Source organism: Notechis scutatus, chromosome 4, assembly GCF_049901735.1.
Source record: "Notechis scutatus isolate UNSWTSFEM ecotype Mainland chromosome 4, rNotScu1.2, whole genome shotgun sequence".
Lineage (NCBI taxonomy): Eukaryota > Metazoa > Chordata > Lepidosauria > Squamata > Elapidae > Notechis > Notechis scutatus.
In genome coordinates, this window is record NC_142012.1 from 1,714,196 (window position 1) to 1,725,863 (window position 11,668).

Sequence of the window (11,668 nt, forward strand, 5' to 3'; positions counted from 1 at the left end):
GTCGTGTTTATTGGAGGTGGTAACCCTTTGAGAACTCTGTGCAATGAAATCTCATTTTAATATACGCCAATTAGCGTACATTCAAAGTGACAATAAAGTTATCCTAAGTCTAACCAAGGAGCGAAGCAACCTGGAACTAAGGAGAAACTTCCTAACAGGGAGAACAATTAATCAGTGGAACAGCTTGCCACTAGAAGTCACGGGCGCTCCAACCCTGGAGGTTTTCGAGACGAGACTGAAATGGTATGGAGTTTCCTGCCTGGGCAGGGGGCTGGACTAGAAGACCTCCAAGGTCCCTCCCACCTCTGTCATTCTGCTATTTTACACAAGAGTGAAAGTCACGACCGGACGACGCTCACCGAGATTGTACTCCTGCACGTTGCTGATATAGCCGTAAAGAGGGCAATGCCCAAAGAGCACCAGCATCACCGCCGCGCCGTCCTGCAGGGTGACCATGTGGGCGGAGTGGCCCACCACGGCGTACTGCTCCTTGGCCTTTGGCGACAGGGGGACCCAGGAATGGTTGGAGATGTGGAAGACCCAGAGCTCTGTGGTTACGTTGCCGGTTTCGTCTATCTTGCCTCCGTACATGTAGATTTTGTTCTAGAGGAAACAGAGAGAGGGCACTGATGGACGTGTTAGGGTTACTGTCACGCCCCCGTCAGAGTCTGAATCCGAAAAAGAGGAAGACGTACAGCCGACAGGGAGTGGGAGTGTGTGGCTCCATTGGCTGTGGAGGAAACTGGGGAAGGGCAAAGTCCAGCTGGGCAGAGCAGGGGAGAGGGAGAACAAGGGAGATGGATTTCAGAGGAAAACCCAGGCCCACCCCCTCTTCATCCTAGGGCATGCAGGGAGGAACGGAGAAGGGAGCAACATGGGTTGGGTGGCTTACGGGGGAGGAAAGGGCCCTGATTCCCTTCATTAGCCACAGCTGGGAAGAGAGTTTAAAAGAGAAGCAAGTTGAGAGCGGCGTCTGCCGGGAACAAACATGAGTTTATCTTGTGTTGACAGTTGACTCCCAACGGTCACTAAAGCCACATCACTCGAGGACTTCCTGTGCCGTTTTCCTCTAAGCCAGGGTTTGGTATCCCAGCCAAATTAGAAAAGTTTCAGGAAGGCAAAGAAATAAAAATAAAAAAGCCACTTACTTCGTGTAAGGCTATTGAATGCCCATATCTGATCCCCACGGTGTTCACGCTACTGCCCAGGCTCATCCATTCTCTGGACTCCAGGTTATACCTGTGCGATAAAAGGGACAAAACACAACGCCTGACTCCTTTCGCATGGGAGAACAAAGCCGCTGTTCTCAAAGAAGAAAAACAAAGGAAGGCAGGAGGGAAAAAAGGCAGGAGGTATTTTATGGATGAATGTCTGCTATGTCAATAAAAGCAAAGCTGATTTAGGTATGGGCTATACTGCTTTTTATATATATATATATATAGCAAAGAAACCGTTTTGCACTAACGCTCAAAAACTATTCACGGAGGGAACAATGGAAGCAGGAGGGCAGCTCCACTCCATTGGCTTAGCAGCAACCTCACATCCTCCCCTCTTGGAAATTGTCCGAGGGAGCCGAAAAATAAGCAGCTAGAAGAATTAGGGATCTACATACAGAAGCCGTAAACAGATGGGTTTTCTTTACCGCGGTGTCGTTTTCAGAAAATCCTTAAAGACTCCGAAAATTAACAAAGGACAATATTTGTAGCTCAGGGGTTGAGCTGTGGGGTCCTTGGTGTTCTCTGAGCTTTGTGGTTCTTCACGACCCAGCTAGGTAACATCATCAGTGCCAGAAGGAAGGGGCGTTTGTGGAATGATGGAGGTGGAGGAGGAGGAGGAGGAGGAGGAGGAGGAGGAGGGAGGAGGAGGGGGAGTGGAGGGAGGAGGAGGAGAGGAGGAGGGGAGGAGGGAGGAGGAGGAGGAGAAGAGGAGAGGAGACAATGCTCTCTGAGGTTGACAAGACACTAGCATGTAAATTGAGAGCAAACCCCACTCCTTACTAGCCCCGATGATATCCCTTAGTTTGAGGTCAGACAGCACCAAAGATTCCCTCAGTCAGGAAAGTGAATTTGTCAAACACTGACATAATTTAATGTAGAATACAAGGTGACATACCCCAGTTTCCTTCTCTAAGAAAACAAAATTAACGCAGTTCACCCAGACAAAATAACCACCCAAAGAGAGAGAAAAACCCCACCAGGGACAAAATAATCAATGATCCATTTTTAAATTACCATATTCAGCACTCATGAGGTAGAACACAAGAGTTTTTTTTTTTTTTTTAAATCGCACACGTTGGATGAGAAAAATGTTCACCCGCTGGAAGAAACAGTGGAGATTGTTGGGGGGAGTAAAATGCTGACCCTGTAAACCGCTTAGAGAGGGCGGGAAAGCACTGTGAAGCGGCATAGAAGTCCAAGGGCTATTGCTATTTATCTTTACTTTATAACTCCCAGTAATCAGTCAATCTTTGAAGAAGTCCTCCATTCATACAATTGCTGAGAAACCCACATGACTGTATAGTCAACCACGTAGGAATAGCAATCGCCCTTAGACTTGTATACCGCTTCACCGTGTTTTACAGTCCTCTCTAAGTGGTTTACAGAGTCAGCCTCTTATCCCCAAGTATCTGGGTCCTCATTTTACCAAACCCAGAAGGACGGAAGACTCAATCAAAATTAAGTCCATCAGGATCGAACTGCTGGCAGTGGGCAGAGTTAGCCTGCAATACTGCACTTTAACCACTGCGCCGCTACGGCTCACGTGTCTCTGAAACACCAAGAATTCTTGACCTGTCTAGCTTTTACGAGCTTAAGTCTTCTCAAAGGTGTTAGAAATTCACACTAAAAAAAGCCTATTGTCACATTCCTGTCCAAGGAGGAAGACGAACAGCTGACAGGGAGCGGGAGTGTGGCTCCGCTGGCTGTGGAGGAAACTGGGGAAGGGCAGTCCAGCTGGAAAGAGCAGGGAAGAGGGAGAACAAGGGAGAGGGGGTTCAGAGGAAGACCCAGACCCACCCCCTCTTCATCCTAGGGCACGCAGGGAAGAATGGAGAAGGGAGCAACATGGGTTGCATGGCTTACAGGGGAGGAAAGGGCCCTGATTCCCTTCATTAAGCACACCTGGGAAGAGAGTTTAAAAATGCATGCTGAGAGCAGCAGCTGCTGGGAACAAACATGAGTTTATCTTGTGTTGACTTTGCTTATCTGTGTTCCTGGTGTCTTCCCAACCGTGTTCAGTTATTCCCGTTCCTTCACATCTGGAATTCCTTCCCCTGCCCTGCTGGACTAATGACCTCATTCTGCCTTGATTAAACTTATAGTTACAGTTTTTGTTGACCACGTTTTGGACTTGATTCCCTGCAGCCAAAGGCTGTTCCTGGGAGTGTTTTTCTCCAGCCCAGAAAGTAACCGGGACATTGGGGGCAAAGTTGGGAGATAATAAAGGGACTCCTACTGATTATCTGACTGTGTTGCTTTTGTGCCACACCCCTTTGGGTCATCACACCTACTTCTAGTGTAGAGACCTTGCTGGATTTAATCTGCAGAAATTTACATTTCGTTCCCCGCTTAACATCTATCCGGAAGAAAAGTCCTGTTACTCACGCCAAGACCATCTGAGAGTCCGTGTGGTTGAACATGTAGCCACCGATCACCCACATGAGGTTGCCTTGCACCACGGCTTTGTGAGACGCTCGTGGGAGTTTGGGGATATAGAATTCCTCCCGGGTCCAAAAGGAGCGATTGGCTGGAACGGGAACTGAGCAGTCGACGCCTACGGGGAGCAAAACACGCCGTCCGTTACAACCTCGGGTAACTTAATGGAGCACTGTACAGATAGTCCTCGACTTACGACTACAAGCGAGCCCCAAATTTCAGCTGTGAAATGAGTTTTGCCTCATTTTACGCCCCCGGTTGTTAAGTGAATCTGGAGCTGTTCAGTTAGCAACACGGTTGTTAAGTGAATCAGACTTCCCGATTTTAGTTTTGTTGGTTAGAAGGTTGCCAATGGAGATCATGTGACCTCGGGACAATGCAACCGTCACAAATATGAGTCAGTTGCCAAGAGTCTGGATTTTTAATCGTATGACCACAGGGTTTCTACAATGGTCGCAAGTGTGAAAACTGGTCATAAGGGATGTTTTTTTTCCAGTGCCCTGTTGCTTCAAACAGTCACAAAACCAACTGTTGTAAGTTGAGGACTACCTACACCGGTGATGGTGAACCTTTTTTGTTGTGGTGTGCCAAAAGCATGAGCGTGCCGGCACTCACAATGCATCCACCCCTGTGCATGCACACACAAAACCCCCACCCCGCCCCCTTACCTGCACTGTGCGTGTGCATGCCCCTACCAGCTGATTATCAGCCTGTTGGAGGCCTTTTCCGGCCTCCCGTAGGCTCGAGGGAAGCCTCTGCAGCCTTGGGAGGCCGAAAAATGGGCCCGTTTTGGCAATTCTGGTATTTCCGGGAAGGCCCGTTTTTTGGCCTCCCAAGGCTGCAGAGGCTTCCCCTCGAGCCTCCGGGAGGGTGAAACGGTCTCAAACGGGCCGAAAATCAGCCGGGAGGGGCACGCACATGCGCAGTGCAGGTAAGTTTGGCTGGGGCTCGCGTGCCCCCAGAAATGGTTCTGCGTGCCATTTGTGGCACACGTGCAATAGATTCGTCGCCACAGACCTATACCTTGCCAGCTCACAAAAGTAGCTTTTAGTAAACTGTTAAAAAACAGATAAAACTGTTATTCTTTCATCCAATGGCGATATATGTCTTTATTATATTTAATATCTATCTGTTAAACCAGGGGTCCCCAACCACCGGTCCGCGGACCGGTACCGGTCCGCAGAACAAGTCCTACCGGGCCGCTGGCTTGCTGGGCACCGCCATCTTTTTTTGATGAAAAAGTGCTTCCTTTTCGGGTGAAAGCTCACCGGGCCGCTTAAAAAAGATGCGGCAGCGCTTCGGAGCTTTTCCGGGTAAAAGCCATTTCCCTGGAAACAGTGAAGGACTGGTCTGCGGTGCTTCTGCCAGCGAAAGTGGCGCTCACTGGCAGAAGTTTGCAGAACTCCGTTCTCACTGGCAGAAGTTTACAGGAAGCTGTTCTGACCAAGACTTCCTAGACTGTAATTACGCATGGGTTTATTTTAAAAACAAGTCTTATTTTATTGCAACGCTGGGAACTGTTTTCATTCCAAGCGGCAATGAATCTCAAAACAGTCCCTCGAGATCAGCACCCCACCTTTCTTTTCTGTGAAGTGCTGCCAATAACGGAAGTATCAAATGAACTACAAAAAACACACTAAATGAAGTACAAAGAGCTTCCAGAATGAATCTGAAGCGAACGAATGACTTTGCTTCCTGCAAAGGTTTCATCATCTTGGCCTGACTTTTATCCCTTAGGGGAGGGGCCATCACCTCCCAGACTTACTCCCTTTTGTCTCAGCTGTTCTCACCTTCTAGCAGCTCTGCGCACGCGCGCACTGGGAACAGGCTCCCCTTGTTCCTCTGCCTCACTGCTGCCAGACTCCGAAGGCTCTAGAGGCAGCACCCCCCTCCCAGATGGTCCTGGCCCCATCTCTGCATCGTACGCAGGACCCTCGTCCAAGTCCTCCCCAGACTCTCAGACTGGTCCCCGTACTTCCCCACTGTCCGATTCCGCTGCCGGCTGCACAGACTGCCGGCGGACCACAACAGAAGCGGTCGCAGCTGAAAACGGAGCTTGGGAGCACATTTTTGCTGCCAAAAGGCCGGTGTCGCCACAGGCGTCCCCAACACGAGTGACATCGAGCTGACCACACCCACCCTGGCCCCCCACCCACCCATCCCCGAGGTCAAACACAACCCTTGATGCGGCCCTCAATGAAATCGAGTTTGACACCCCTGTCCTACGACATGCTGTGATGGAAGTATAAATAGTTGGTTAGAAAAGCGATGGAAATGCAGTTCGAAGCCTCTCGTGGCATCCAATGCCCAGCGGTGCAAATCAGGGTGTGTGTGTTTTTAAACCTACCTTGCCAACCGGGGTAACAGACGCAGCCCTGAGTTCCGTTCACGCTGCACTGACCCCTTTCCGAAAAGCCACAGTCTTCCGGGCAGTTGGGAATATCACAGGCCTCTCCTTTCCAATGTTCCCAACACTCACATTCCACTGCTTGGCTGCCGTTGACAGGCCGACATTCCCCTCTGCCAGAGCAGTTCTGGGGGCAGATGTTAAAGCTGCAAACAAGAGATTCGAAATCAGTGCTTTCTTTTTACGAGCCTCTGGCAGGACGGCTGGATCCCAGAGTCATCCCTCAACTCCAGGGAACCAGGCCGTTGTGCACAGATGGTTAAAAGGTAAGAAAATAAGAACCATGAGAACAATCCTCTTTTCACCAGGAGTTTCCCAATGCTACCTAAAGAAAAATTTAAGTTGCAGCCACCTAGATTTTAAAAGAGAATATTTATAGCACGGGGGGTTGAACTGTGGGATCCTTGCTGCTCTCTGAGCTTGGTGGTTCTTGCAGACGTTTTATTAGCCAAGTAGATAACATCATCAGTATTGGAAGGGAGGGGGGTTTGGGAGGGGGAGGGGGAGGGGGCAGGACGACTGTGGGGTCCTTGATGCTCTCTGAGCTTGGTGATTTCCTTGCAGACATTTCATTACTCAACTAGCTAACATCATCAGTGTTGGAAGGGAGTGGGTTTTGGGAGTGGGGAGGAGGAAGAGGAGGAGGAAGAGGACTGTAGTGTCCTTGGTATTGAGGTTGGTGGTTTTCTTGCAGACCAGCACTGATGATGTTCCCTAGTTGGGTCATGTGACGTCTGCAAGAAAACCACCAAGCTCAGAGAGCACCAAGGACCCCACAGTCATTATTTTCCTCCTCCTCCTCCTCCTCCTCCTCCTCCTCCTCCTCCTCCTCCTCCTCCTTTCGCAGCCCCACTGCCTTGTATCACTGAGGATGTTCCCTAGTTGGGTCATGTGACGTCTGCAAGAAAACCACCCAGCTCAGAGAGCACCAAGGACCTCACAGTCATTATTTTCCTCCTCCTCCTCCTCCTCCTCCTCCTCCTCCTCCTCCTCCTCCTCCTCCTCCTTTTCACAAGCCCCACTGCCTTGTAGCACTGAGGATGTTCCCTAGTTGGGTCATGAAACGTCTGCAAGAAAACCACCCAGCTCAGAGAGCACCAAGGACCTCACAGTCATTATTTTCCTCCTCCTCCTCCTCCTCCTCCTCCTCCTCCTCCTCCTCCTCCTCCTCCTCCTCCTCCTCCTCCTTTTCGCAAGCCCCACTGCCTTGTAGCACTGAGGATGTTCCTAGTTGGGTCGCGAAACGTCTGCAAGAAAAACCACCCAGCTCAGAGAGCACCAAGGACCTCACAGTCATTATTTTCCTCCTCCTCCTCCTCCTCCTCCTCCTCCTCCTCCTTTTCACAAGCCCCACTGCCTTGTATCACTGAGGATGTTCCCTAGTTGGGTCATGTGGACGTCTGCAAGAAAACCACCCAGCTCAGAGAGCACCAAGGACCTCACAGTCATTATTTTCCTCCTCCTCCTCCTCCTCCTCCTCCTCCTTTTCGCAAGCCCCACTGCCTTGTATCACTGAGGATGTTCCCTAGTTGGGTCATGTGACGTCTGCAAGAAAACCACCCAGCTCAGAGAGCACCAAGGACCTCACAGTCATTATTTTCCTCCTCCTCCTCCTCCTCCTCCTCCTCCTTTTCGCAAGCCCCACTGCCTTGTATCACTGAGGATGTTCCCTAGTTGGGTCATGAAACGTCTGCAAGAAAACCACCCAGCTCAGAGAGCACCAAGGACCTCACAGTCATTATTTTCCTCCTCCTCCTCCTCCTCCTCCTCCTCCTTTTCGCAAGCCCCACTGCCTTGTATCACTGAGGATGTTCCCTAGTTGGGTCATGTGACGTCTGCAAGAAAACCACCCAGCTCAGAGAGCACCAAGGACCTCACAGTCATTATTTTCCTCCTCCTCCTCCTCCCCTCCTCCTCCTCCTCCTCCTTTTCACAAGCCCCACTGCCTTGTAGCACTGAGGATGTTCCCTAGTTGGGTCATGTGACGCCTGCAAGAAAACCACCAAGCTCAGAGAGCACCAAGGACCCCACAGTCATTATTTTCCTCCTCCTCCTCCTCCTCCTCCTCCTCCTCCTTTTCGCAAGCCCCACTGCCTTGTAGCACTGAGGATGTTCCCTAGTTGGGTCATGTGACGTCTGCAAGAAAACCACCCAGCTCAGAGAGCACCAAGGACCCCACAGTCATTATTTTCCTCCTCCTCCTCCTCCTCCTCCTCCTCCTCCTTCACAAGCCCCACTGCCTTGTATCACTGAGGATGTTCCCTAGTTGGGTCATGTGACGTCTGCAAGAAAACCACCAAGCTCAGAGAGCACCAAGGACCCCACAGTCATTATTTTCCTCCTCCTCCTCCTCCTCCTCCTCCTCCTCCTCCTTTTCGCAAGCCCCACTGCCTTGTAGCACTGAGGATGTTCCCTAGTTGGGTCATGAAACCTCTGCAAGAAAACCACCAAGCTCAGAAAGCATCAAGTTCACCCCTGAGCTACAAATATCCTTTTCTAAGGAAACAGACTTTGAGATGAAACCATGAACTCATAAATTCACTCCTGCGCATTGACCCGTTCCCACTTCAGAAGGCAACGAAACAACCCCTCCTTGCAATACTTCGGACCAAAGCCACGCAAAACTTTGCAGGAGGAGCACCACTAAGATCTGAAAATAAACAAGGAAAAAATAACTCCCCCGGTGCGCAAAGCCACAAAGAAGGAAGTGGTTCACGAGACAGGCAACCTACTCTATGCGGCACCATTTCTCATTCTGCTGGCTGAGGGAATTCTGGGCGTTGAAGTCCAGCCGTCTTAAAACTGCACGGCGGAAGAAAAATCCACCGGAGAGAGTCTTCCCTCCACCTTGCTCTGAGTTCAGGAGAAGTAAAGCAGGAGCAACACTCTGTGGATTTATTTCCACCAAAGCAAAGACGCCTTGCACCAAAAGCCGTTCCTGGCAGTTCCCAACCGCTTCAGTTAAGACAACTCCAGTTGTTTAAAACCAGGTCCTGCCACCTAAGGGAGACAATTCTGGCCCAGAGGGAGAAATTGTCCCTCCGCTCTGGACAGGGTGGCCCTCTACAACCACGTCCCTCAACGGTTGGCTCTTCTCAATGACTTTGGTGGTGACATTCCGAGAGCCATCACAAGGGGGTGCTGCTGTTCCTCCAATTCCAGATTCTGTCTGTTTCTCCCATCCAGAAAACCGAGGGCGCTTGCAGTGCAAACAGAAATAGAATTATTATTATTATTATTATTATTATTATTATTATTATTATTATTATTATTATTATTATTATTATTATTATTATTATTAATTATTATTAATTATTATTATTATTATTGCCTTTATTGTCAGAGTACAACATGTGTACAATGAGATTGGCTGAGCCTCCCTTCATGCACCCCCCACAACACTTGGCTCACCACTTGAACCCCATCGTCATTGACGAAATCCCCATCGGTCAATTGCAAAAGGCAGCTTTAACTCGGGACAGCTTACATCCTGCGACGAGACCTCTAACACTGTCCACCATCAACATCTGCCTATCCCAAAGTCCTTGGGGAGGACTCGAGAGGTGGACAAAACGGCCCAATCCAGCCTACACACCTGGCTGGCAGGACAACCCACCGTAATAGTTTATTACATTTATATGCGGCCTGATTCCCAGCAAATCTAGGTGGCTTACCACGGTTGAAAGGTTTAAAACAAAGAGAAAAAGACAGGGAACTGTAGAACCATGGTTCTCAACCTTAGAAACATGGTTGAGTGGACTTTCAACTCCCAGAATTCCCCAGCCGGCTAATAGCCAGCTTAGGGGTTTCTCGCAGATGTTTCATTACCAAACTAGGCAATGTCATCAGTGCTTGCATCATCAGCCTGCAATAAAACCGCCAACATCGGAGACCGCCAAGCATGCCCCAGTCTTCCTCACACTCTTCCTTATCCTCTCCCGGTACCACTCTCCCTCCGGGCTCCTCCTCCTCTCCGCAAACCCTTTCAGCACTGATGATGTTACCTAGTTGGGTAATAAAATGTCTGCAAGAAAACCACCCAGCTCAGAGAGCACCAAGGACCTCACAGCCCCACCCCCTCCTCCTCCTTTTTGCCTCTACTCCCTTCTAGCACTGATAATGTTACCTAGTTTGGTAATAAAAGTCGAAACCCTTCCTTCCTTCCTTCCTTCCTTCCTTCCCTTTGGGTCATGAACTGCAAGAAAACCACCACTCCTTCCTTCCTTCCTTCCTTCCTTCCTTCCTTCCTTCCTTTCCTTTCCTTTTCCTTTTTCCTTTCCTTTCCTTTTCCTTCCTTCCTTCCGTAATCCCCACTTCCCTCTAGCCCTGATGAGGTTACCTAGTTGGGTAATGAAACTTCTGCAAGAAAACCACCAAGCTCAGAGAATACCAGAGACCCCATAATCATTCCTCCTCTTCCTCCTCCTCCTCCTCCTCCTCCTGCTCCACCACCACCCTGAGCTGCAAATATTATCTTCTAAAATCCAGGTAGCATGCTGGCTGGGGAATTCTGGGAGGTGACGTCCACTCATTGTAAAGTTGCTGAGGTTGAGATCCACGATCCCACATTGTCCCGTCTCTCTCTTCAGATTGTATACATCGTGTTCAATTTTTGTCAACAACTTCTAAGCAGCGTTTATAGGTGATTCTTTTAGAAAAAAGGCTTCACCTGTTTGGGAGATGCTGCATTTAGCAGACTACCACAAATATACACAGGAACAGGATCTCACAGCCAAATATTAACACACCTGTGGCGTGGTCATTATTTTGGTACCACCAGATATTCCAATCCCTCCCCGCCCCCCTCAAATCCAAAGAAAGCACGCGCTGAAGTGAGGAACACAAACTTAAATTATCTAAGAAGCTGCCCCTAACAGCAGGTGGGTGGACAACTCATTTAGGACTCTGCTCTCTACCTGTCTGGCCACAATATTGAGGCATCGCCTTTTCTGATTCAGGTGAGCGTTTCTCCCACAGGTCTTACGAGAAGCATCCCTTTGAAGAACATCCCCGATGCAATGTTAAGATAACGTTCCTTTTACACTAAATAACATTTTTATGCGGGTAGGTAGTCCTCGCTTTAGTAAAATTCCATTTAGTGAAAATGAAATGGAAATAAATAAATGCATTGATTTCATGACCGCTACAAATATTTTAAATAAATTAATTCCTTTAGTGACCGTCCGAACTTATAACGGCACGGAAACAGGAGACTCACAACCGTTTTCCACACTTATTGGCCAATAAGAGAATTCTAATTCTTATGACCACTGCAGCATCCCCTGCGGTCACGTGATCAAAATTTGGCCGTTTGGAAACTGACTGGTATTTACGACGGTCGCAGTCTCGCAGGGGATCCTGTTTTATGACCGCCTGACAAGCCAAGTCAACTGGGAAGCCGGATTCACTTAACGACCGTGTTTCTAACTTTAAAAAAAAGGGGGCAGGGATTCACTTAACGACTGGGGCAGGTAATTAGCGACATGGAACCAAACAACGGTTTGGTTTAGCAATTTTGACATTTTCGGGCTGAATTGCGGGACGTTAAGTCGAGGACTATCTGTACAAAGTCCAAGGGTGGCAGGTGCATGCAGGAGGGGCTAGCTTA

General features: G+C 49.2%; 1 protein-coding gene across 1 annotated transcript in view; it reads right to left on the reverse strand.

The window, feature by feature from the left end:
* Positions 1-11,668, reverse strand: part of ATRN (attractin) — a 246,933-nt gene that overhangs the window by 162,670 nt on the left and 72,595 nt on the right. The window contains exons 5-8 of the mRNA XM_087962695.1: positions 6,001-6,206; positions 3,603-3,771; positions 1,149-1,239; positions 360-603 (exon numbers count right to left, since the gene is read on the reverse strand). Of these exons, the coding sequence (XP_087818821.1) occupies positions 360-603; positions 1,149-1,239; positions 3,603-3,771; positions 6,001-6,206 (710 nt within the window). The remainder of the gene's footprint in view (positions 1-359; positions 604-1,148; positions 1,240-3,602; positions 3,772-6,000; positions 6,207-11,668) is intronic.